Genomic DNA, 26,559 nt, shown 5'->3' on the forward strand with positions numbered 1-26,559 from the left:
CTCCTCACCAGCCACAGTGGGACAAGCTCTGATGGGGCAGCAGGGCCCTACTCACCCCATGGGCAGCCACTGGTTAGAGATACCCCGGCCGCCTGGGTGCCCAAGCCGAGCCTCCCCTGGGGGCCGTGTGCGTCCCATTTGGAGTCCCCACCATGCCCACTGTCCTCTCCACAGCTGCTCTGGTGGGTGGGGTGCTGGCCTACCAGGGTGCAGCAGGGGTCCCCCGAGACACAAGGAAGCTCAGCACCTCACTCAGCACCTGCTCTTCAGGCTGAAGCTGGCAGCGGGACCACATCCACTTGCCTAGGACTGCAGAGCACAACCTGGCACCTTCCTGAAGATGACGCACATGATCATGACCCACAGCACCCAGCGGCTCCACCCCAGGGGTGAGCCCGAGAGAAGCAAAAACACACAGCCACACGGAGACTGCACGAAAGTTCACAGCAGCTTTATGCACAGCAGCCAAAAGGCAGAGACAGCTCACATGTCCACAGACTGACAGATGGACAAACACTGTATGTTCACCCACATGGGGAGCATCATTCAGCATAGAAAGGAGTGGGGCACAGGCACGCTCCAACACAGGGGAATCGTGAAAGCACCGTGCTCGGCGAAGGAAGCCACACACGCCACACACGACCGCCTGCCAGAACACATGCTACACACAACAGTGTGTCACACACAACCACACATCACATGGAACACACGTTACATACAATGGTGTATCACACACAACCACGTCACAGGGACCACATGGAATGCATGTTACACACAATCATAAATCACACACAACCACATGTCACACAGAACATGTGTTACACACTGTATCTCACACATAACTGCACGTCATACAGAACGTGTGTTACACACAACTGTATCTCACACACAACCGCACGTCATACAGAATGCATGTTACGCACAATCGTATCTCACACACAACCGCATGTCACATGGATCAAATGGAATGCATGTTACACACAATCGTAAATCACACAACCACATGTCACACGGAGCACAGAACAGGGAAGTCCCCAGAGACAGAAGCAGATGAGGGACTGCTTAGGCCTGGGGAGGAGGGTGACGGCTAAAAGCTGTGGGGTTTCTTTCTGAGGTGAAGAAAATGTTCTAAAAGGGCCTGTGAGGATGTTGTGCATCTGTAAATATGCGGAAAGCCATGGATGTGTCCACTGGAGGGGGAGGAGTCGTGTGATATGTGAGTTATGTCTCAGAGAAAAGCTGTTTTTTCAAAAAGACTTGTTTCCTGTGTCCCCCGAGAGCTTCCTGGACTCTGTCTTGCTTGTCTCTGTCACGAATCCTCACCCCAAAATCATAGGGCGAACACCTCAAATAAATCATTGGAACGCTTCTCTTTGTAGCAAACCACCATTCGGAGAAATTCACGCTTGAAACTGTATCCAAACGGATCAGGGGCCCGAGGGCCGGATGATCCTCACCGCAGCTGGTCTCTGAAAACATGCCTCGCCACCTGCAGTGAGGAGTCCGCATCTGCCTGTGCCGCCTGCTGAGACTGTCCTCTCTCGGGCTCCCATGGGGGCTGCGGGCTGGAGCAGGGCCAGGGGGGAGGGAGATGGACGGCTGGGAGGAGGACAGACACCTACACCTCGGCGACAGGCGACAGGCGTTGGCTTGGGCAGAGCCTCGGTGACCTGCCTAGGTTTTCTTCCCCAAAGCAGGCCCCAGCTGTGTCTGCACTCAGCAGGCCCCAGAGCCTTCTCCTCTCAGGGGGGATGTCCCCTCCTGCCAGGCTGCCAGGCCTCAGGCAGCCTTGACACAGCTCTGCACCCAGCTCCCGGCTCCCGCAGACAGCCCTGCAGCTACAGCCGGGGCGGCAGCTTCCAGCGGGCTTCCTGGACCCCCGTCTCCCAGCCATGCTGACTGCAGCCACCTTGTGGCTCCTCACAACCCTCCCCCGGAACCCCTCAGCCCCCACTGGCCTCCGTCTCCCCGTCCTGGTGCCCCTCTGCTCTCTGTGGGTCTCCATGGGTCACCCCACTGCCCCGTTCATTTCCCTGTCTTGGCGCCCTCCTCCCTCCGAGGGTCACCCCATTATCTCCCCGTCCTGGCGCCCTCGGCCCTCCGAGGGTCACCCCCGCCGCCCCCTCATCTCTCAGGCCTTGTCCCTGCCTGGCAGTGGATTGAGCACTGGGCCCACTCCTGGTCCTCCCAGCTCCCTTGGGACCATCGCTCTCGTCCCCCTCTCCAGCCCCTCCAGCTGTGGACAGTGACCCCTGCCTGGCTGTGGGCTCCTAGGGGAGCCCCTTCGGCTCCAGGCCTTCAGCCCCCTCCCCCCAGCCACACCCAGGAGGGAAGGAAGCGCCCACTGCTCTGCCCCTTCGAGGGGTCAGCCATGCCCGCCCGCACAGGGAAGCTCTCCTGCCTCCCTTCGTGGTTGGGGAACGGCTGCCCGGGGTGAGGCCCTCAGGCCTCACCCGCCTCTCTCTGCGGAGAAAAGGCCTGTGGTAGCAGCAGGCGGGGCTGGGGCTAAAAATAACTGCTGGGGCAGAGGCTGGCTGGTGGGGCTGCCTCTGCAGGGTGGGGGGTGGGAAGGGAGACCAGCCCTGGGACAGCCTCAGCAGGAGCCCAGGGGCGGTGGCCCCGAAGGCCAAGCAGGAGACCCGCTGACCTGACCTCCCCCCGCAGAGAAGCTGGGCAGGGAGCAGGAAGTCCGTCTGGGGTCAGGGCAGTGGGGGCCCCCCCAGCGGCAGCCCCCTACTTCCAGCCGGATATTGATCGGCTTGAAGCTCCTTGGGGCACAAAGGAGCTTAACCCTCCTGAGCAGATGACGGCCACGCTCAGGCCAGGGGCAGAGCCCCATCTGCGTTGGCCTCTCCGGAGTGCACCCTTCCCATGGCTGGGGGTGGGGCCGGGGCCGCAGGGTGCAGGGAACCCAGCGGGAGAGCCCAGCCCTGCCTCGGCTCCTCCCTCAATGTCCACGGGGAGATGCCCCTGACCACAGGCAGCTGTTGGCACCTCAGACCTGGGGCAGGAAGAGGAGGGAGCCCCCGGCCACAGGAAGCCACGGAAGGGTGAGCTGGGCACAGAGCTTCCAGGGTGGCACAAGGCCAGGTCTGCAGAGCAAACATCTGTTAATGCCCAGAAAACTCACCCAGGAAGAAATACGCAAAAGGCCCACAGGGTGTGAGACTGCGGGAGATTCTAATTTTCTTTTTTTTGCTTTTCTTTATTTTGCTAATTTTTTTTTTCCCCACCAACAGGGGTTATTTTATAATCAAACAAACAGAAAACCCTTGCAGAAAAGGGAAGTGCTGGCTGGGCTCCCAGCCACGGTGCCGTCCAGGCAGGATTTGGAAGGGTCCTGGGCTTTGGGGTCCAGAAACCAGCTGTGGCCCCCCAGGTCTCAGCCTCCCCAGCTGTAATGCAAAGTGTGCACCCCCAGTGAGGACTCCTCACCTGCTCTTGCCCCTCCCCAGCCATCCCACCACCACCCGGCAGGGCCCGGGCCGCGGGGCTTGCACTGTCAGAAGCCCAGGCGAGGAGGTGACGCGGAGGCCCCGGCCCAGCCCACACAGCCAGGCCACAGAGCTGGAGCCCAGGGCCATCTAGTCTCTGTCCCCAGAAGGCAGGCCAGGACTCCAGCCCCAGAAGCCCCATACAGGCCTTGCCTCCCTCTCCTGCACCACTCCAGGGTCCCCCTAGATGGTGGGCAGGGGGTTGTGGGCAGGGCCTCCGGGAGATGGGACCAGCAGAAACAGAGCCACCTGGGGGAGGATCTGCAGCAAGAGGAGGAAGAGGAAGAACAAGAGGAAGAAGAAGAAGAGGAAGAGGGCTGGAGAGCAGCACCCCAGGCCACGCCACCCACTGCGTCCACCCCAGCTCTGCCACCCCAGGCCACGACAGCCCCTGCTACCCCAGCACCGATGCCAGCCCCTGCCTCCAGCTGTGTCTGGAGTGGGTTGGAAGTGTCACCCTCGGAGGTAGGGATTGGGGCTCAGGCTGGGACCAGTGAGTGACAGAAGGCAGACCGTGCTCCCTGCACCTGCCACCTCATGTCCTCCCACACGGCCTGGTCCATGTCGAACATGATGACCACTGGCCTCGGCAGAGGAGGGACGGCAGCCCTGGTGGAGACGGGATGCTGGTGACCCTGCGGGGCTGGTGGTGCCAGCAGTGCCTTCCCTGCTCCTGGAAGAGTTGCCCTGGGCCCCCAGCACAGCGGCTACTGGGGCCACAAACGTACCCCAACCCCGAAGCTCCTTTGAAGGCCAAAGGGTCAGAGCCCTCTCCACGACAAACCCTGGGAAGACGGCCAGGGGTGGCTCTGTTCTGAGCGAGGATGTCTTGCCAGGTGGGATGTTTGGGAGGCTGGACCCAGAGCAGGGGAGACCCAGAGCAAGAGAGGCCCAGGACCAGCTCCGGGCAGCCCTGCTGAGGCCCCAACTCCCCCTGCCGCACACCCCACTTTGCACCCATGACCTCGTACTGACTAGGGTTGGCTCCCCAAGGGCCCCTCCTCTAGGAGGCCCCTCCCCCAGGAGACCCCTCCTCCAGGTCCCTCCCCCAGGAGACCCCTCCTCCAGGTCCCTCCCCCAGGTGCCCCTCCTCCAGGTCCCTCCCACAGGAGACCCCTCCTCCAGGTCCCTCCCCCAGGTGCCCCTCCCCCAGGAGACCCCTCCTCCAGGCCCTTCCCCCAGGTGCCCCTCCTCTAGGAGACCCCTCTTCCAGACTTCCTCCCCCAGGTGCCTCCTCCCCCAAGGCTCCCCGCCAGGTGCCCCTCCCTCAGGTGTTCCACTCCCAGGTGTCCCCCTAACCCCCTCTAATAGAGGGACGAAACCCTGGTCCCAGAGCAGGGCTGTCCCAGCAGGAATTCTTCCCCCAGTTCAGCCTTCCTGGGGAGCCCATGGGTGGAAGGGCGGGGATTCAGGACCTGGTCCAGCCCGGCCTGACCAGTGGGTACTGGCAGTCGGGGAACCCACCTCCCTGGGCCTCCGCTCCTCACGGGATGAAAGCCCCACCCATGCATCGCAGGGTCTCAGGAGTGAAGGGCAAGGGCTGGGGCTGGGCTTAGGGAGGAGCTGCAGGCTGTGGTGTCAGTCCTGGCCTCAGGCTCGAAGGGGGGTCCTGTTGCTGTCACCTGCAGGGGCTGAGCTCTAGTCGCAGGCTGGGCAGCTGGGAGTGAATGTGCCCAGGGCTGCACGCATATTTTGTCCCAGGGGTGAGGCCTGCTCCTTCCATTGGACACACACATTTCTTGAAGCAGTACCAAGCTTTACGAAGGCCTCGCTTCGTAAAGAGGAGCGAACCCTAGTCAGTACGAGGTCCTGGGTGCAAAGTGGGGTGTGCGGCAGGGGGAGTCACCCCGAGCAGCAGGTCAGGCAGGGCAGCCCCTGGGCACCGGAGCTCAGAGGGATGAGATGCCCAGCCCCGAGGGTCAGGGCCCTGACTCTGGTGCACCCACGTGGGCAGGGCCGGGGAGGGAGGAGGGGAGCGGGAGCTAATCTCATTCCTCTCAAGTCCCGGCTCTGCTCTCCTGGGCTCATGCGAGCCTCTCCCTGGGTTTTCAAAGGGTTCCCAGGACCCTTGGGCCTGGAGGGCTTCAGGAGGGTGAGCCCAGCCCCTCCGGGAGGAAGTGATTCTGGGTGATTTTGTGGAGAAAAGGGCGCTGCTGCTACAAACCAGTTTGAAAACCATGCCCCTCCTCGTAAGTCAGGTCCAGAACCACAGGAAACCATGACGGTTGTTCCCTCACGTGCCCTGGAGAGGACCCTCCAGGTGCGTGCTGCCCTCCCCGAACCCCACCCAAGACGATCCTTGCTGAGGGCAGCGATGCCTTTAGGGCACAGAATGTTCTAGCAAAACCAGGAACAAGCAAAGCCACCATCGTCACCTCTGAGATCTCCCTTGGTTCTGAATGAGCAAATCAAGAAACAAGGGATGAGAGGTTTCACTCCAGGAAACAAGGAACAAAGCTGCCCGCGTGCAGAGCACTGCCCCTCCGGGAAATCCCAGTGTCCACTGCAAAGCCAGCAGGGAGGCCTGGAGATGGGGACTCAGCCCACAGCCCTCCTGGGGCTCAGGGCGGTGGCCAGCGTCCCCCCACCTGGAGGCAGCGAGATGCAGCCGGTGGCGGCGTCACCGCAACCCGTGCGACATGGGCCCCGCCCAGCAGTGCCCAGGGGACTCGGGCCCCGCCCAGCCCCTACGGGGACACACGCATGAGTGTGAACCGTGGCCACACAGGTCACAACTTCAACAACTACGACATACGTTTCTCTCTCTCTCTCTTTTTTTTTTTTTTTTTTTTTAGCATTTAAACAAAGAAAGAGCAGATTAATTTTTTTCTTTTCTTTCTTTATTCTTTTTGGTCTTTAAAGTGACAAAAACGAGGAAGAGGAACACGCTGTTACAAAACAGAGCAAGTTTCTTTTCCTCGTACTGCTGAAGCCTGGTTTCCCAGGGGCGGCCCTTGGCCTCCTCCACACAGCACTGGTCACTCGTAGCAGCATCTGGGGGACAGGTGGCCTTGCAGGCCGGGTGCCGGGTGCCCAGCGGGCCCCACGCTCTGGGATGAACTTGGAGTGGGAGATGGTGGGTGGGTCCCCCAGCTCTCAAGTGCACAGAGACCCCGCACCCAAGGGCTGGGGAAGAATCCCACACGTGCAATTGGGTTTTTCTGAAGCCTGCGGGAGACCACGCTGAGCCTGCGAGACGGCCGCCCACACCAGCTGCGGGCGAGGCCGGGGCAGCAGGCCCGGTTCCTCCATGGGACCCCAGCATGCGAAGCAGCAGCAGCCAGCAAGTCACGAGTCCCGACTGCCTCGTGAGCCAGGGCAGCCACGGGCTGAGTGGCGGGAAGAAATACACTCAGCGGGAGGAGCCGCTGGGCTCAGGGCCATCCCCTCCCTGGACACACTGCCGGTCCCTGGGGGGCCTCACACCAGGCCGACCACCGTGCCCAGTGGGCTCTGCACGTAGCCGGCCAGAAGGCTCACAGGGTCCCCGAACGGAGATCGGAAGCTCCAGGACAGCAGGTGCGCCCTCATCGTCGGTGACCTTGGGGAAAGCAAAAAGGGGCAGAGGTTTAACTCAGGGTCAAGTATGGGGGACCAGCCCCTCAAGGTCTGAGCACCAGGCCAGGGTGCCCCGGAGGGTCTGAGGCTCACCCGGGACCCCCAGCACCCCCCCAGCTCCCACCGGCCCTCCTTCCCTCAGGGCCCACAGCCCGGCTGTGCTGGGGGAGAATGCAGGGTCTTCCATGCTTGGGGACTCAGGCCACAGGACTCGCCCTGAAGTCCCACAGTCCACAGGCCCTACACGCAGGGCCACAGAGAAGCCAGCAGGCCTGGAGCCTCGTGGCCTCTTGGTGGGGGCTGATGACCATGCCTGTGCCGGGTGCATGGTGTGGAAGGGCCCCCATACATGACTCAGGGGACCCTCGCCTCACACTGACAGCCCTGTGGAGACCCGAGCCTGGGGAGGAGCCCCAAGCCCCCTCCACCAGGACACAGCCCCACATACGGGGGTCCCAGGGTGGGAAGGGAGGGCTAGACCCTGAGGGGAATACCCTTTCTCAGATCTGTGCGGAGCCCCAGGTGTCAGCCCTGCTTCCATCAACCCCCACCTGAGCCCACGCAGGCCCCGGATGGCCACCACAGGCAGAGAGACCTGGCGGGGACAGATGGTCCCCTCAGCCCCGCAACCCAGGGCCAATCCTGGGCCCTGAAGGAAGCAGCCCCCTAAATCCAACAAGCAGAGGGACAGACACTGTCAGCCCCAGTTCTCCACCAGCCGGCGGGTGGAGAGCACGGGGACGGGGAAGGCAGTGGAGCCCGCAGAGCCGAGGGCGCATGGGACCACACCAGCCGCGCCACTCCTCCTGTCAGAAGGAAGGTGCCCCATGGGCCCTGCCTGACCACAGCAGGGCGGGAGGGACCTGCCCCTGTCACGGCCCCACTGAGAAGTCACTGGAGGGACCTGCCCCTGTCCTGGCCCTGTGGAGAGGCCGCTGCCACTTCCAGTGCTGCCCTCGTGGAAGCCCTGAGCTGCCACGGGAGAAACTGCAACCGCCCTGAGACCACCATGCTGTGAGGAAGACCAGCGGCACGCGGGGAGGCCTGGAGGGCACCTGCAGGTGTGTGCTGTGTGACAGTGTGAGGGTGGATGTGTGTGTGAGCGTGAGTGTGAGAGGGGATTCTTTCTCCTCACGCTGGTCACTCCTGAGTGACAACACTGTAAACAATTTGAAGACCAAGCACCAAGCCGGGATCAATGCTGCAGAGAAGAAAGGGCCGGCAACATCTGTAATCCTCTACATGGATGGGCTGCGATCATTAACATAAACACCAAGTCTTGAGTTAGCCAAACATTATGTGTGTGTGTGAGTGGATGTGTGTGTGTGAGTGTGTGTGAGTGGATGTGTGTTTGGATGTGTGTGTGAGTGGATGTGTGTGAGTGGACATGTGTGTGAGTGCGTGTGTACGTGTGTGAGTAAATGAGTGTGAGTGGATACGTGTGTGTGGATGTGTGTGGATGTGAGAGTGTGTGTAAGTAAATGAGTGTGAGTGGATGTGTGTGAGTGGATGTGTGTGTGTGTGAGTGGATGTGAGTGTGTATGAGTGGATGTGTGTGTGTGTGAGAGTGGGTATGTGTGGCAGTGAACAGGGGAGATCTCAGCCTCTTCATCTTCCATAGAAAAAGCCCGTAACTAACGTCTAAATTGAAAACTCAAGGATCAAGCAGCAGCAGCAGTACATCCTCTAGAAATATGAAGGTGAATTCTTGTCATTACATATTGCATGTGACCACTGCACTTGTAAAAATTGAACATACATGGTACGATTGACACAAACACAAATTAAAGAGAAGCTGCATTTTGGACCATCTCCCATGCACGTCCCAGGGGGCGCAGGAGGCTCTCAGAGGCCCCGCTAACACAGTCCCCAGCCCAACACCAGCTGAGACCTGCCGGGGGTACTAACAGTGACTCCTGAACAGAGCCATGCGTCAGTGCCTCCAAACCACGAGGCTTCACTTTCCCAGTCCTGGAATAACTTTCTCCAACCCCGCAGATTCTGTATGGGAAGCTGAGCAGTCCCTGTGAGGAATGTTCGCGAGGATTAGAGCCGGTCACACAAATGCATTCCTACAAATACCGTTTTCCATTTCTCAGAAGGAAGAGGCAGCTGTAATAAGGCAGCCTGAGCCACCCGCTCCACGGCTGACGGGGAGGTGGAGGCCGACCCTGGAATCGCAGTGGCTCCACCTATGCGTCCTCCTGCCCCTGGGGTCCCTCCTAAACTTCTAGGGAGTCACCAGGGACTGTGTGCAAGATGGGTCAGGAGGAGGGCTGTTTGGGCGATCCGCAGAGGCCACAGCTGGTGCTGTGGCACAAGTGGGGTCCCTGCCATGCCTGGAACCTGCTCTGTCCACCCCTTCTAAGGCAGCATTTTAGGATTCGAAAGAGGCTCAAATTAAAGGCAACCACACTTCCCTGCAAAGAAACACACAGCCCCGGGAGGTCATTAAAACTGTCCAAGTCCTTCTCCATCAACAACAGCATGACCTTTGGAAACGTCGGTAAACATCCATCAGCCACTATCCTCATTAGAAAAATGCGTAACGGGCCTTGGGAGGAGACAGCCTGGACGGGCCCTTCGTCCCGAACAGCAGCAGTGGCCTTCACGGGAGCTACTGTGACTTCACGGGAGCCACTGTGTCTTCACAGGAGCCACTGCTGTCTCTCTCGGCAGCAGAGACAGACTCCAAGGCTGGAGCAGCACTGGCCACTCCTCACGTCTCTCCCAACTTTCTAGATGACCCTCGCTCATGGAGCTGAGCTCAGCTGCTCTGCGTCACTGAGGCCTCCAGGACACGAGGTGTTCTCAGGAACCTGGAGGCCTTGGGGCCCCACCTGCCTGGGAGCCCTCAGAGCCCCCACCTGGACACGGGGTCAGAGTCTCGTGCTCACCTACCTCTCTCCCACTCCACTGTCTCTGAGGCCCCAAGGCACCAGCACCTCCCTTCCTGGGCCACGCCTTCTCCGTGGTGAGAAAGCTGGTGGCTCACACCCTCCCCACAGCTTGTTGGAGAAAAGACTGGGACAGCCAGAGTCCCCCCAGGGAGTAGGGTGTGCCCCACAGCTCTGCACATCACAAGGAGGCGAGGGGCGGGGAGGAGAAGCCGGCGTGGGGTGCTGCTTAGGCTGGAAGCCCAGAAGGATCACCGGGCCCTGCCCAGATGCGGCCAGGGGAAGGCCAGGGAGACCAGGACGGGAGTGGACCCAGGGCTGCGGAGGTGCCCACAGAATCCTATCACAGTGGGTTTTAAAAAAACGGGGAGTCTCTAAAAATAGAAAGTGAATGAAACAAAGATGCCTAAGTGTGTTCTGAGGTCATGACTTTGCCGCAGAGAGAGGGACGTGACACACACCTCAAAGGGCCAGACCCCGGGACAAAAAGACGGGCAGGGCGAGCTCAGGTGTTCGCTGGCCCCACCCACCGGGACGCCCGCGGGCACCCTCCTTGGTGGGAGGTGCTAGGGTGCTTTTCTTCCAAAACTATCACACTGCATCATAATAGTATTATATATATTTTCAGTAATATGTGACATTATATTGTTATATTTTAAATATTTTACACACCTATATTAAATGTTGATATATTAACTTTTACATCTATAAAATTGATCATGTTAACATTAAAAGTCAAGATTTCCGGCATCAGACACAAAAGTGAATCCTAGCTGTGTCAACTGCAAAGATTTAGAAACAGCAGCGGCCGCAGGGGCAGAAAGCAGGAAGCAGGGCTCCCAGGGACGTGGCTGCCTCGGGCCTGAGCCAGAAAACGCACAGTGAGCCCGGATGACGTGGCACGGCGGGGGCAAAGACGCCAGCAGGCTGCTGTGGTCACCACAGGACACGGGCACTGGCCCCTGTCAGCTGATCTAAGATGGCACCGTCTGAGCATGGAAAGAATAGCACTTGTGTGGATCGAACCTGACTAGATATGTTAGCAAACACGTGCGCTTTCACAAGACACACACACTCAGGAGGGACTCCTCGGCCAAGCTGGAAGGACCTGGGGAACCAGCCCCCGCATCTGCCCTGGCCTCCATAAGAATTCTCTGCAAGCGGGGGGTGGCCACAAGTCTTGGTGCAGTGCCACGGAAAGCTGGTAAGGAAAGAGGCTTTTTTGCAAGAATTCTAGTGAGTAAATGAAGACCAGGGCCAGCACCTCGTAATCCCTCATGAAAGAGCAAATCTTAAAGCGATCACCAACGCTGAGTGGAGCCCCAGGGTGAAAACCTGGGTGAACTTGATCGGAACGGATGAGGCTGACAACCCCAAGCCTGCAACCAACCCTGGGGGCTCCAGGAGGGAAGAGCCTCCTGCCGGGCAGGAGCTCCCACCGCCCCTGAGGGGGTCCTGGCAAGAGAGCGAGCCCCACGGCGTGCAGGAAGTCCCACCCTCCACTCCCCATCCTCTGACATGGGGCACACGCCCTATCCAGGGCATCGAAGCCCGGTGGGGTCAGGGGCAAGGATTTGGAGCTGAAGGTGAGACCCAGGAAGCAACTAGGACGCCTGGCAACAGGTCCACATGGCATTAGGGCATCTCACCAGAGGTGGGCACAACGCTTGGCTTTGAAGGCATGGGTGGGCAGGGGCCTCCAGCAGCACCCCCCACACTGGGAAAGTCCCCCATGTCCCAGGCATCTGATCCCCTGAGAAGCAACTCCAAACACCCCAGCACCTGCCCGCCTGCCCCACCAACGTGGCCTCAATGCCCAAGCTGCTGGCTGGGAGGAGGCGGCAGGGACCGGCTGCCCGGCTGCTGGGAGCCAGGAGGTAGGGCGGGGCCTGAACCCCTGCAGCAGGCTCAGAATTACAGGCCTCTGTTTCCTTCTGGAACAAAATAATTACAACCTTCACGTGGGACCTGAATTCCCTGAAATCAACGCAGGGAGGTCAGCTGAGAAACCCGTCCTCGGAAGCAGAAGAGCGTTTTTATTTAGAGTTGGAGGAAGAGAAAAGCAAGTTTTGTGCAGGAAGCTCAAGGGTGCTGTGCTAAAAGGAAAACATAAATCAGAAAAGCCGAAGCCTGGGGACGGCGGCGGCGCTTCTGGCCTGGAGACTCCAGGGAGCACCGCACTCTTCCGAGTCCCGGCAGCGGCTCCTGCCGACTCAGCACTCCAGTGCCGGGCAGCGTCCTCATTATTATCTTTATTTCCCAGGAGAAATCAACATTATGAAGCTGAAGATCGGAAGTGGCCCATGCTGCCCCTATGGCCTGTGCACGGCGGAGCTTTCTGAAGCAGTGGGCCCCTCCCTCGCCCCACGGGCCCCTGGGCTGAAGCCCGTCTCCACCCCTGCTCCCTGGGGCCTTCCCTTCTGTCGGACATGAGGCTGGGGTGGACCCTGGGCTGTGCCCACGCTGCCCACACACACAGCACTGGGGATACGGAGTGAATGAGACCGGGTGCTCCTCGTCCCGGGAGCCTGGGAATGGCACCTTCTGCGACATCGTGTTTGCGATGTGATTAAATGAGGGTTTTGAGATAAGCGCCCCCTCCCGTGCTATCTACGGGTCCCCAGATGCCACCAGGGTACTTCGAAGAGGCAGAGGCCTTGAGCCCATGGAGGCAGAGCCTGGGGCGACGTGGTCATGAGAGGGGGACGCCTGGACCCCCAGGAGGTGCAGAGGCAAGAGGGATTCTCGTCTGGAGCTGAAGGCACACAGCCCTGCACGCCTTGACTCAAGCTCCTGACCCCCAGAGGCATGGGAATAAACGCCTGCGGTCTCAGGGCCCCAGCGTGTGGAGGTTTGTTACAGCAGCTACAGGAAACTCACAAAAGACAAGGACGACCCCAGGGACACTGACCGTTCAGTGGTGCAGAAACCCAGTGCTCCCAGCTGCTGACGGAGGCTGTGCTGGGTACGTCCCCGAAAGTCCCCTGCCAGGGCAGGAGGAGAAAGGGTTGGGCCCCTGGGGCCACAGGAGGCTGGACCCCTCCAGCCTGCACTGTCTGGGGGCCTGTGAAATCACCCCCTTGCCTAAGAGGCCGGGACACCAGGAGAGCACTGAGTCCCCACTTCGGGGAGGTGCCCAGCTTCCAGTCCACGCGTCGGCAGAGCACGGCCCGCCCTGGCCACGACAGGGAAGCACAGGAGGTGCCTGTGCAGGATCAGGTGCCCCCATTGGCCCTCGGATCCCAGAACACCAGGCAGCCCGCCGCCCCTCTGGGCCGCCCCCCTGCCACCCGACTGCAGTGGTGCTGAGGTGCAGGGCGGGCAAGGTCCCGCCTCAGGTCCTCCCCACAGGGCTGGCCAGTGCCACCCACTCTCCACCACCCTCCTTCCTGCTCCCGCACAGTGCACACGTCCAGTCACCTGTCATCTCCACCCGCCTCTGCTGCTCCAAAGCCTCTGCCTCAAGCGGCCCGTCTGTGGAGAACCCCCCGCCCCAAGCATTGTCCTGGCCCAGGTCCCCCCGACAAATATGGATCCCTGCCCCCAGCCCTCTGCCTGACCCGCCTGTGAGCTTTCCCCTGAGATGCCTCCAGCCAGGCCTCAGGTGCCTCCCAAGAACTGGAGCCACCCCTGAGGATGCGGGGCACAGACGGTGGCTCCCCTGGTTCCAGGAGACACCTGCACACCGCCCAGCCTCCCCGTCCCCCGTCACTCTTCCTGTCCTCACGGCTGGAGGTCATTTATTTTATTTGTAAAGCTATCAGATTATTTAAAGTGTTATTTTATTTTTAACTGACAAATAATAACAAGACCATCTCACTCCTCTGTAATTCTCCAACAGCACCCAGAGTCTGCTTTGGCCCACCGGGCCCTCTGCCCACCTCCACAACCCCTGGAACATGCCCTGCCCTCCTCCTGCCTAGAACACTCGACCCCACCCTCACCCCATCAGCTCCTGATTAGCTCACCATTCAGATCCTGGCTCCTGCCACCTCCTCCAGGAAGCCTTCCCGGATCCTAGTCCAGGCCAGGTTTCTCGCTGGATGCTCTGCTTCAAGCCCCTCTTCCCTTCCTTCTCAGCAGTTCCTGTGTGTGATTATGCACTAATTTGGGAACTGGTGATTCACAGCCCTCCCCATTTGGCCCCCCTTCTAGCCTGGGTCCAGTGGAGTGCTTGGCCCTCAGTAGAGGTGTGGGTGGGTGGGTGGTGAGGGAGAGACCGGGGAGCAGAGAGAGGACCTTGAGCCTGGACGGGGGCAGGACCCCAGCCCGAGGCCCCGGGGCTCACACTAGGGAGGAGCTGCCTTCCCCTCTCAGGCTCCGTAGGCCCAGGCGGTGGTGCGGATGTGGGCAGCATTGCCTTCTCTGGGTCCCCATTCCCAGCTGCACGACAAGCCTGGCCAGGCAGCTCCTGCTGGGCCCCTGACCCTGCATGTCCGGTGCCTGCACCTGAAGCAGGAGGCTGCTCCCAGGCACAGTAACCCCAGAGCCTGGTCTCCACCACCTGCCCCCGCCCCGGACCTCAGCTCTAACCCCAAGGGGTCCCTGTGGGTGTAGGAGAAGTCCCAGGGAACGGCTTCTCCTGCCGGCCTGAGAGGGCACAGTGGTCACCTCCAAGGGCAGCGGCCACAGGCCATTCACGGGCCCTGGAGCCGGCCGTGACCACCGGGGTGGAGTGTCGCTCACTCAGAGGTGGGACCTGTTGTTACCCTGGGAGCGGTGAACAAACAGGCTCAGAGGTGTTGGCTCACTGAGACTGCAACAGCAGGTGACCGGCTGGGACAAGGCCCAACGGCTTCTATTCCTGCACAGGAGGCCAGCCCAGCCTTGGCGCACCTAAATCAGGACCTCACACGGAGGGGTGCCCAAGTGTGTCACACAGCCATACGTCCTAGCACGGCCCCTGCTGAGGCCGATGTGCCCGTCCCTTGTGCCAGCCAGGCTGCCTTTTGGCACTGCCGGCCACAGGCCCAGTGCCCTGGCACCCTGTGGTCTGTGGGGCATCCGTCTACCCCTGAGCAGGGCCTCCAGCCCCGTAGCAAGCTGAGAGAGTGAGGGGTCTCCCACGGGGAACACTGGGCTCAGTATCCCCGCAACGGAGCCGATCTCGCAGTGCCTGTGGTGACTGCTCCTTGACAAGTGCCTCAGGCAGCAGACACCCACAAACCTCAGGAAGCTTCTGACACCACCCAGCCGTCCCCGTCCTCATCCTCGGGTGGCTGCAGGAGCGGCTGGGGCCAGGCCAGGGTGGCTGGTGAGCAGGAACTGGGAGGACGACCTTCCCCAGAAGGCCTTCCTGCCCGAGCTCCAGCCCCTACGGCAGCCTCCTCCTCCCGCCCCTCCTTCGGGCATGGCCAGCAGCGCCCCACACCACACTCAGCCTCTGCTCAGAGAGGTGCACCTTCACGATGGTGTTGGCGGGTCCCCCTTCCCAGGAAAGGCAGGTACCCCCGCATTTCCCCTACAAAGAGCAGACCAGAGGTGCGCTGCTGACACTTCAAAGCAAACATTCCCCCAAGGACCACCAACCCCACAGAGGGCAGGAGATCCCAGGCCCCATGAGACACCAGCTCTGATCACGCGGAGCACTTGGGCTTTAGCCCTCAGGAAACAAGACTAAAAAGCCGACCAGGCACACACCACTCTGCGCTTTGGTGCTGAAAGGATCCGGCACCCCCACTCCCAGAGCAGGGGGCTGGTCCTGGCACAGGCCCCGTGTGCAGGCACGGCCCCCCGTGGAGGCAGGCAAACCCGTCTGGTGAGATTCTTCCTCTACTTCCGGATAAACACAGCCGGCCCTAAGCCTGCAAGACTGTCCTCCCGTCCTCCTGGCTGGGCACTCCCTGCCAGCCAAGGCCTCAGGCCTCACTTGGAGACGTCCTGCGTGGGGGGACGTCACGCCTTGCAAACGCCTGAGTCCAGAACTCGGGGAGGGCCCCCCGGGACAGCAGACCAGAGTCCTCTGACCTTCCTCCTACCCCTCAGAGGATGGTGCCCCGGCTTGAGACACTCCCCAGACTCAAGCTGAGAGACGGCACCCACACCCACTCCCCAACAGGGCACCTGCCCCACGCCTGCCCCAAGGCCCCAGAACTGATCAGAAAAGGGCCTGGTTCTTGGGGTGAGGGGAGCAGCCAGGTTTGTGCCTGGCCTCAGGAGAACAAGGCAGATACAGCTGGGTGGCTGGAGGGAGGGGGTGAGGCCAGGCCAGAGCCTGGGCAGCCAGGCAGCCTGGGGACCCTGGGGACCCCGGCTCGACCACAGTGATCTCTCATCACTGCTTCCACCGGAACCCCAATACGCAGGGTGCAGCAGTGGAGGGGCACCAGGCGCTCCAGTCCCCACCCCCAACAAAGGCTAAGGCCCGAGGATTGTCACCTGGGAAACTGTAAGGCCTCTGGGCAGGTGGCCAGGGAAGACAAGGTCACCAGACGTCACCAAGGCCTAGGCGGAGCCCTGGCCCTGCCCTCTGCGTATAGCAACCCCCTGCAATCTCTGCATCCAGGGGGCGATTAGGCCATGGAGCCAAGAAGAAGAGCACAGAGGGCCACCAGCTGCCCCCACCCAGAGAGGACTCCTCCCTGGCCTGCCTCTCCTGCTGGGAAGACAAGAGGGGCATCTAGGAGGTGCGGAGAGGCCTCTGGAGCTGGGAGAGCGGCCTTCAGGAGCTCAGGGCAGAAAACAGCCCCTCGGCAGGCTCCGGATGCCCCACATGGTGATTACAGGGGCGTGGGTGGTGCCCCCAGCCCCACAAGGTGACACGCCCACACCTCCACACAGCGTAGTGCCCCCCAGGCACAGAGAATCCACACAAGGCCTGGCTGGAGATTCTACAAAGTGCTCCTAGGGGAGGCCGACAGTGAGGTGCTGTCCCCGGGAACAGGCCCCCACACCATGTCCCAGGTCCTAGAGGCACACGCACACAGCCTGCTGACGACGGAGTGTGCACTGACCCAGGAGGAAGATTCGGGGGGGTCGTGGGGGGCAGGGCTGGGCCAGTCTGGGGAGTTGGGGTGGGGGCTTCATCTGAGGGTGGGAAGCTCACCTCGCCCTCCCTCCTTTAATGTCCTGGGATGGCCTATCCGTGAGCGGGAGGAGGGAGACGCCCGCTCTGATCTTTGGAAAGAGCAGTGAGAGTGTGTTCCCTGAGTGAGTAACGCAAGGCAGGGCCTCAGCCTGGGCTCTCCCCTCCCCAGGATCCGTCAGACCACATCCCTGACTCCAAACAACGAATGAGAGCATGAGAAGCTCCCTTCTGGCCTTTGAAAAATGGCTGCCAAACACAAACTCGCTGTGTGCTTTCAACAAGCACCGGTGGTGACTGGCCTCCTTGCAGTGCGCCTCTTGTGTGAATCAGAAGCGCAGATGGCATCACCAGTGAGGGCAACCATTTTCCGGACGGCTGGGGCCCCAAGCAAGCCAGCTGAGGGGCACAGGCGGCGGCTCCCTGGGCCTCGGGGCCCGGGGCAGAGGCACGGCCCGGACACAGGTGTGAGCTTGGGCTGGCCGGGGGAAGGAGGCTGCCGCTGGCACACTCACCTGGTCAGGGAACCAGTTACGTTTCAAACTGGGTTAAGAGCTCCCTGATTTCCGGGGCCACGTGTCGCGCGGCATTTGCAGCCTCGGTTATAGCTTTCCGATACATCCCCTTCTTCTTACGGTTAAATCTCAGTTTGAAAAATTCAGAGAAAGGGGAGAGTTTTGAAATAGACAAGAACGACGTAGTCGGAGAACCGAACCACGAGACCTTCGCTTCTCGCCAAGACGGCTCCCCGTCCTCCTTCTGGCCGAGGCTGATGTCAAGAACACGCGCCGGCCACCAAGGAAAACCATGGATCTTACCCCAGACGATGTCCCCCACGGCCACAGTCCTGCCGTCCTCCGTGATGCACTCCGACACGCTCTGCGTGTGCAGCCTGACCGTCAGGGGCGGCACCGTCTGGCGACCCTCTCTGGACGCGGGGGGCGCGGGCGCGCCGTGGCCAGACGAGAGGTCACCCGTGTCTGCCGGTGTCCCTTCCGAGCCGGACGATCTGGCCTCGTCCAGGCTGTCGCTGCTGCACGCCGACTCACTGGCGCAGTCTGCTCTCCCCTCAGGGCAGCCGACAAGAAACGCCAAGCCCTCGCGTCCCTGTGCACCCTGGGGACAGCTCTTGAAGTCATCGTCCTCACCCGAACTTCCAGAAGACAAGTCCCCCAGCCCACCGGCAGGGCCGTCCGCACAGGGCGCCGGCGAGCTGTCCCGCGGGTACCCGTTCAGCTCCTCCACCAGCTCGGCCCGGTACACGGGCTCGTGCTCGCTGTCCCCCAGGCGGTGGGGCTTCAGGCGGATCTTAGGGGGCGGCAGGTCCGCGCCGGGCGGCACAGGCCGCGTCAGTTTCAGCCTGGGGATGGAGGCCGAGGGCGCGCAGGACGGCCGGTCCCGGGACTCTCTGTCCGGCACCTCGGGGTCCTGGCTGCCGTCGTCCTGCGGGGCCTGCTGGGGACGGAAGGGCTCCAGAGAGCCGTGCACGCGGGAGGGGATCTTGACCACCTCCCCCTTGCCCTGGGGCGTGCTGTAGGAGATCTTGATGACCGGGCTCCGCGGCACCTGCTCCGCCGGGGCCCTGTCCGCCTCTCGCCTCTCCCTCTTGCTCCTCCTGGCGGTGGCCGCAGCCGTGGGGTCGCTGTTCTCCGGCTCCTCCGGCTTGCGGAGCTCCCTGTCCGGGCCACTGCCCAGCCTCCTGCGGGCCCTGGGCGCGGCCGGGGGTCCGGGGCTGGCCTCCGGGGGGCTCAGCGTGCTCTTGCACTTCTCGCAGAGCACCTGGCGCGGCCGCAGGCGGATGGTGCTGAGGATGAGGCGCCCCGGGTCGCGGTTGCGGGACAGACGCCGCCGGGTGCGCTTGATGGTCCTGGGCGGCGGCTGGGGCACCCACAGCTTGTACGTGTCCCGGAGCCACAGCGGGTGAGGGAAGGGGGCGCCTTCGAAGTACGGCGGGTACGGGGGCAGGCTTCCGGAGGGCAGCGGCGGCACGAGGGGCGGGGGTGGCTCGGGGCCGGTGGTCTCGGGGGGCTGAACCCCGCGGGCAGGAGGTGGGGAGCTGGACCCCAGCTGCATCACCTCTGCATCCCCCTCCTCGGGAACCTGGCCATGGCTGTTGCTGGCAGGGGGTTCGTCGACCTGGGGCAGCGGAGCCAACGGGGGTAGGCCAAAGAGGCCGGACCTGGCAATGGAGAGAGAGAAACCACAGTGAGAAGGGACCCTGGCACATCTGCCACCCGAACCAGCCCCCAGAGCCAAGGCCCCCGACCCGTGCTCCAGCAGGTCTGGGCAGCGAGCCATGCCGAGTCCAGGGCTGTATTTCGGGACGGTAAGCCAATGCCCATGTTCCCTATGTACGTCCTGGGTTGGACACAGCAGGGCAAGGCGTGTGCCTTCCAAAGTCACGCAGCACATGGCCGGGAGGCCAGCTGCTTCCCCGGCCAGAGAGAGGCACAGAGGCTCCGAGCCTCAGTCCATGGCCCCAAGGGACATGTGGACCCCAGCAGGAATGCTCCCAGGAAGCCTGACCTGGCCTGGGGAGGGGTCTGGCTGCTTGTGGCCCGTGGCCCTGGGCCCCAAAACTCAGGCTCCTTGCTCACAGGCTCAGCCGTTCCCTCCTCTCCTCTCCGAGGGGCTGGGGGACTCAGGGAAGATCTCCCTAGGGCCAGGCAACCCTTCAACCCCCAACGCAAGCCCCTGGAGAAAGCTCCCTGCAGGAGCCCAGGAGAAGGCCGTCCTACAGGAGCAGGGTTCCAGGTGCGTGACGTGTGTCTGGGGTGGGGCTGCGCGTGGCCCAGGGCTGAGCCCTCTGGAGATGGCCCAGATGCTTTCAGTGACCCCGAGAGAGCCCTCATCCCCATCTGCCCACACAACCTGGAAGGCCCTCCCTGCCCGCCTGGCACCGTCAGGCCCTCCCCCGCTGGGTCACACGATCTGCAGGGGAAGGGGCAAAAGGGGCAGGAGCAGCCACTGCTGGGGGAGCCACAGTTAAGGCCCTGCAGCTGCCACAGCCAAGACACCAATCCTAGGTAAAGGCCTTCTCATCCTGGGACTCGCTGGGCCAGGCAGCCTGCACTTAACAGGCAATGCCCAGCACTGTGCGTGGCTTTGGGGGATTTGTCCTCAGAAGCAGCTCACGTCCTAGAGTGCAGGCCACCTCGCTGCACAGACACCCGGCTGCCCCATCATTCTCGAGGCCCAAGTGCAGCCAATGTCCACGAGCCCTGTCCCCTGCTGGCCTCATCCCGCCCAACAAGCTGCTGTGAGCACGTCAGGAAAACAGTTCTGGGAACGCTGACGTTACCACAAACCATGGAAGACAGGTCCACAGAATCCACGTGTTTCCACAGTGAACACGTGTAACCGGTAACAAACGAGATGCAATTTTCAAGACTGCTGTAGCTAAACCAGAGAAAAAAGAGAGGGAGATGGGGAGAAAGAGACAGAAAAGCAAGACAGCATTGCGACTCGCCGGGGAGGGCGCAGCAGTGGCCTTGGGGCCTGCGAGGGGATGAACACGGGGTGGGGGGTTCTGCTCTGTGGTGGGTGGGGGTGTTCAGAGTGAGCCCCACCCGCCCCATTCTCCTCTGGCCGGGCACCGCTGTGGGGCCTGCAGCCACAGGCTAGCGACGGCAGGAGCGTCTCTGTAGTGCGGGCCGGGCCCCCTGTGCACGTGGTCTCACTGAGCCCTGCAGCAGCCCTGGGAAGCGGGCTGTCTTCAATTCTGATGGGCTAAGACTTTCTCGAGAAAGGAGAGCCAGGCACACAGGCCCAAGGGCATGATGCGCTGAGGCCAGTCCTGGGCGGTGCCCTCACCAGTCCCAGCCAGGTGCTGGTGCCAGGACCGAGGAGCACAGACCCCATGCACCCTGGGGGCCAGTGGGCCACACCTGGCCGCTCCAGCGTTTGTGAAGAAAGTTTCACCAGCACACAGCACAGCCCCCAGGCTCCTTTATACGCTGTCTGTGAGCCAGGCCACAGTGGGGCCACCCAAACTGGCGACTTTCACTTACAGAAATGGTTTGCCAGAGTTAAGCTGCGGAAGATGAGCCTTTGCCCAAAGCCAGCCCCCACCCCCACCCAGGGTTGCAGGCTGGTGTCTCCAAGTCCCCTGGCCTCATAGCCAGAACTGGCCTCCGCACCCAAATCAGCAGCCAGTTCATCATCTTCCATGAGCACCTTGTGAGCATTTAACATAGGCTGGGCATTCTGAGAACCAACCTCGTGTGCTCACACACAAGCACGTCCATGTGCATGCACACTCCTCACGCTGGTGCACACGCCCGCTGGTGCACGCAGGCACCCTGAGCTTCTGGGCCAGCGTGCTTACGGCCCCTTGCTGTTGGGGGAGCCAGGAACCCCTCCATAGGACCCACTACACCCCATGAAAGGGCCTCAAATGAGGGCAAATGAGGGGATGTTGGCAAGGAGAAGGCCCCCCACAGAGCAGAAGTATCCCTGCCAGACGACGGTGGCTATGACAGCCAGAGGGAGGGGGCAACCCCGCTAGGACTGGGGAACATGGCACCCTGACCACACGGGGTTGTGGACTGGGCTGAAGGTGCCAGGAGCCTGAGGAGGGCCCCACAAACAGAGCCAGCCCCACCCCTTGCCCCAGGATCTTCAGCCACAGGCCAGGGAAGGGGTTAGCCCCTTCCCAGGCAGATCAAACAGGTGAGGGGCAGCCTGAGCTTTGCCATCCCCTTTGGGGCCTTGAGTCACACCTGCATCAGTGCCCAGGGACCGGACAAGCCAGCCCTGCAGAAACGGCCGGTGACCCTGGCACGTCAGGCAGCCATACTTCCTTCCTGGAGCTGCCGCCCTGCCCAGGCCACACCCCAGCGCACTGGTGGGTAAACAGGGTGGGAACAGAACAGGGTGGGAACAGCTCACTCCGCAGGCTGGGACGGGTGGGGGAACCCAGCCCCAGGGATCTTGCAAAGCTAACAGCAGGGCCCCCAGGCTGCTGGGAGCTCGGCTCCTGCCCTCCTTGAGCAACCCCACGAGATACAGATCAGTCTTCCCATTTCACAGATTGGCCGGTGAGGCCGAGCGAGACCAGGGAACGTGCCTCCAGGCTGAGTGGGTGGGTGCCCGCTGGGGTCTGCTGCCTCCAGGCACGGGGATGGCGCTGGCACAGGGAGAACCTCAGTGGCTTATCCTGGACCCTGGGATGTGAAGAGTGGTCCTTCTGGAAGTGCACAGGTGCAGTGTAGTTCCCCACACACCCACCCCTAGGGACAGGGGCCCCGCTGGCCTGGCTGTGACCCACAGGGAACACCGAGCCTTGGCAGCTGGGAAGATGGAGAGGCCCTGGAGCCAGATGAGCCTGCTGGGTCCAGGCTGCCCTTTTAGAGCCACCAGTTGGGCCCTGCCCATGGGGAAGAGGACAAGCGAGGGGCCCCTTGAAGCAAGCCTCACGCGGCATCCTTGTGAGCTCAGGGACAGAACAAATAACCTTTGCTTTGAGAAACGGCTGGGGAAACCGAGGCAGGGGTGAGACGCCCTGGAGTCTCTAATTGCAGAATGGACCAGACCCCAAAGCAGAAAGTACGCCAGTGCCACTTGTAATGGCACAGCAGCATCCCAGCAAGGACATGGGGGCCCTGGAGACCAGGCCTGAGGTCCTCAGCCAGACACAAGTGGCCGAGCCTTAACTCGGCCATGGCGGCCCTGGGGCCTCGCCTGGATGTCAGGCTCAGCCAAACTCCCAGAAAGGCCCAGGCCCGAGGTCTGCCCGGGGCCGTGGCCGTGGCTGGGAGGAGCACAGCCCTGGCTGCCTGCCCAAGCCCCCTGCACTCGCTGGCAGCACCTCCCCACGGCTTCCCCATTCTACAGACCAGGGCCATGAGATGGCAGATGCCCACATGGCAGCCCCCTGTCTGGCCTCCTGGGCCCACATTCACCCTGGACCTTCCCTCCTCGCTCTCTGATCAGGAAAGGCCACCCTGTTGTGGCCTAAAGAGGTAAAGAAAATGCGGCTCCTGGGACAGGAACAGGCAGCCTCAGTGCAGCCCAGGACAGCCTGAGTCTGGCACCCAAGGCCTCGGCTATGCTCCAGTGTCAGTCTAGAAAGCGTGTGCAGTCTCCCCGTCGCGCTGCAGACACCCACAGCAGGACAGCATGCGGGAAAAGGGCGGGCAGGTCAGGCCTGCTGGGGGCAGTGGGACCTCCCCGGGCCACCTCTCTCAGGGGTTACGGAAAGCAGGCTGGCAGGAGAAGCCACAGGCTAGACACCAGGGGAGCACCTCCTCCAAGGCCCCACAAGGGGAGCCTGCCTCACCCTGTGGGCACCTGCTCCAGGATCTCCAGGGGAGAGCAGGTGGGACCAGGTGGCCACGGCCGGCCCCCTGTGTCCTGGACTCAAGGGTTTATGAGCCATCAGCATAGTCCCTCTCTAAGCCCTGTGGGGCTCCCCAAGTAGCACAAGGGCAGGCCCCCACCCCACGCCCTCCTTACCCACTCACTCAGATGCCATCCCCTTGAGACGCTCCTAAGACCAGCCATGCTAGCCGGGCCTCCTGGTGCCCTGGCCTTCAGTGCACTAGGCCTGTGTCCCTCTCACTCCCCAAGGGCAGGGAGCACAGCCTATCACCACTGCAGCCCTGGCCCAGGTGCTCCCCCCGTTGATTGTTGAGTGAATCGTCCCAAGAGCAGCCCCCAGCAGTGGAGCCTCCACCTGGACAGGTGAGCCCAGGACAGAGCTCAGGGTGCCCTTCTGCTGGAACAGTGTGGGCTAGGGTGTCTGGGCTAGGGTGTGGTTCACAGAGGACAGTCCCCTGACCTTTCCAGCAGTCTGTGTCTGGAACCATAGGCAACCCACAACTGGGGGAGGCCGATAAATACCAGCTCAGGGATCGAGCCAGGAGGCTCTGGTGGGGCAGGCCAGCCCTTCTGCACTCAGAGCCTCGTCTGTCCTCAGGCCACCCCTCAGCCAGGGCCGCCCCACCCAAGATCCTCAACCAGAAGCACACCCCCAAATCACCCGCAAAACAACGCAGGTCAGGGCAAGGCTGGCGTCATCAATGCTCTGGAAGGAACCACCACATTGGCCCAGATTGGGGGAAGATCACTGGGGACCGCCTGCTCCGGGCTCAGCCCACTTCCTGGCACACAGTAGGTGTGCACTGAACTCACCCAGATGTACATGCAGGCTGACGCTCAAGAGAATCTTGCTTCAGATCACACGGCCTTCTGGCACAGGCCAGGCAATTCCACCCACCTGCCAAGCCCCTCTCCCCTCTGCTTTGCAAGCAAGGGAGAGAATGCCATCTCCCAAACCGGCCGACAACAAACGCTGGCTGCTGGGCCCACCTCAGCCCTGCGTCCCGGCGCCTGTGTGAGCGGGGCCGCCATTCCCGTGGGATTGCTCTGAACAGGTGCCTGGCTGCCCGCCGCCTGCGCTCAACAGCGCCGGTTGCACTGGGCCCCACAGGTTCCCTGAGGTGGGCGGACACCTGTCATAGGGCTCCCAGCAGCTCTTCCCCACGAGTCAGCACCCACACTTGGGGACTGGGCCTCCACTGTCACACGCGGGGGATAAGGGCAGGCACCACGCCCTGATGAGAAACTGGCACCTGGGGAAGGCAGGTCAGCACCCTGCAGTCCCAGGCAGGGCTGGAAACAGGAGCCCTGGGACTCGGAAATCAAGGGCGGAGAACCGGCTGGAGACTCAGGCTCAGGGGACACGAGGGAGGGGGCAGGGTCCTTCCAGGACAAGCCTCAGGACTGGGGGTGGGGGAGAAGAGAACAGCCAGAGAGACTCAGGCACACGGGAGAGGAGGGAGGGGGCAGGGGTCCTTCCAGGACAAGCCTCAGGACTTGGGGTCGGAGAGCCTGCTCTACCTTCAGATTCCCCACAAGGACAAGGGGGCCAGCCCAAGGCAGCAAGGGCGGCTGCTAAGTGGCTGTGCCCGCAGAGGCCCAGCGCCCAGCTCCGTGGGCGGCTCTGGTTACAGCTGAACGTGGCAGGCAAGGTTGACACCCATGCATCCTACAGCTGCCAGTTCCCACGCCGGGGGTCCCATCGGGCCTGGTTTTTTCCATGAAGGGGAGGTGGTGGTGTAGATTTGCAAACCAGGTTAGCCATGGGCCTCAGGGAGGAGAGCCCGAGGCCACTGCAGATATTCTCAGCCTCCCTTGTCCGGAGTCAAGGAGCCCAGGAAATGGGGCAACCCACTGCTGCTCGTGCCCCTCTCCAGGGAGGAAAGGCCAGGCAAGGTGGTGCAGGTCTGGCAGGGGTGCGGCCCTGCGGACCAGGACCAAGCCCAACCCTGCCTGCCAGAGGAAGCTGAGGCCGATGGTGGAGGGGATGGCAGCTCCCAGGTGGCGATTCTGCAGCCCCCGAGTGTCCCTCCATCCTGCCCGTGCACTCCCAGCAGTAGCCCACACGGAGCGGGCAACAGCCACACGGGAGCCATATGTTAAATCACATGACTTGTGGATAAATGGCTTCTGGCACATCTAATGAAGAGATAACGTCTGCGAAATAATTGTGGAAGGAACACAGTCCTCTCTGCTAATTCATGTCACCAGGCAAAAATCTGGGCTCCGTGGATGGAAAAAGTTGGGCCTTTACAAGAGGTGCCTTTTCCTGCTCCCAGTTTCAAAAGAAAGCCCTGCAGGAGCGCAGCGAGGCCACAGCCTGATTCATGCCTAATCATTGATCTGGCAGCGACAGCTCCCTGCCATGTGACGCGGTGTCCAGGAGGCTCATCTGCACTGCATGGGTCCCTGCAGCCGGTGCACAGGTGCCTCTCAGGAGGAGCCGCCCCGCCCTGCCCTGCGCCCCCCACCCAGGAAGCCAGGGCTCCCGGGGGATGTGCCCATGGCTCCCACAGCTTGTACCTCTTCACGCCCCCATGACTCAGGGCTCCCTGGCCTGAAACTGTTCTTAAATCGCACAGCTGGGCGCAACTGCTCTCCCCGAATCCAAACCTTAGCCGCGGAGTCACTCCCAGCAGCCAGGGGCCCATGGCCTTCGACAGGGCACCCCCACCTGTGAGTAATTGCCAGGGCAAGGCCACGGCGCATCTGACCCTCCCCCGCTTTAACGACAATTCTGCCAACAGCCGAATTCAACAGTGGGTCTGAACAAAGAAAAGTGCGTTAATTATGGCAGATGTGTGGAGTTCCGGGACCCCGGCCCCGCGCCCCCCGCCCCGGCCCGGCCCGGCCCGGCGCCCGCCCCGAAAAGTCGCGACGACTTTGAGAACCACTTTCGCCCCCAGAGTGGCGGCCGCACTCGCGCGCCCCAAAACCCGGGTTCGGCAGAAACCGAAAGCGGGCGCGGGGGCCACGCCACCCCCACCCCGGAGGCGCGTCCCGGGTCTCCGGGAGGCGGAGGCGGGTGTCGGGTGGGGACCCCGGGGGTGTCCCGGCCCGCGCCCCCGCTCACTTTTTCGTGCAGTCCAGCAGGATCCCCGCGAAGCTCCGCTCGCCGCAGCTCACCGTGACCACCAGCGCGCCGTTGACGACCTGCTCCACCCGCACCGGCAGCCGGCAGCCGGCGCGCGGCTCCATGCTCCCGCCGCGTCCCAGGCCGCCCCCGCCCCGCCCCGCCGCCGCCGCCGCCGCCGCCGCCGCCGCC

General features: G+C 62.2%; 1 protein-coding gene across 10 annotated transcripts; it reads right to left on the bottom strand.

Moving 5' to 3' along the window:
* Positions 1-6,312: 6,312 nt before the first annotated feature.
* On the bottom strand, positions 6,313-26,519 carry PWWP2B (PWWP domain containing 2B). Of its 10 annotated transcripts, none has more exons than XM_058435879.1 (5): positions 26,368-26,519; positions 17,792-19,152; positions 13,918-14,035; positions 12,830-12,933; positions 6,998-7,035 (listed from the first exon to the last, which is right to left on the bottom strand). In XM_058435879.1, the coding sequence occupies exons 1-4, from the start codon at positions 26,490-26,492 to the stop codon at positions 12,864-12,866; spliced, it is 1,674 nt and encodes a 557-aa protein (XP_058291862.1). In that variant the 5' UTR covers positions 26,493-26,519; the 3' UTR covers positions 6,998-7,035; positions 12,830-12,863. The 10 variants fall into 10 exon arrangements, 6 of the variants coding, with proteins under 6 accessions (XP_058291861.1, XP_032030632.1, XP_032030608.1 ...); XM_058435880.1 differs by lacking the exon at positions 6,998-7,035 and adding an exon at positions 11,838-12,199; XM_058435881.1 differs by lacking the exon at positions 6,998-7,035 and adding an exon at positions 12,186-12,199 and having other exon boundaries at positions 12,861-12,933.
* Between the last annotated feature and the right edge of the window lie 40 nt (positions 26,520-26,559).

The sequence above is a fragment of the Hylobates moloch genome, unplaced genomic scaffold, assembly GCF_009828535.3.
Source record: "Hylobates moloch isolate HMO894 unplaced genomic scaffold, HMol_V3 SCAFFOLD_3, whole genome shotgun sequence".
NCBI lineage: Eukaryota > Metazoa > Chordata > Mammalia > Primates > Hylobatidae > Hylobates > Hylobates moloch.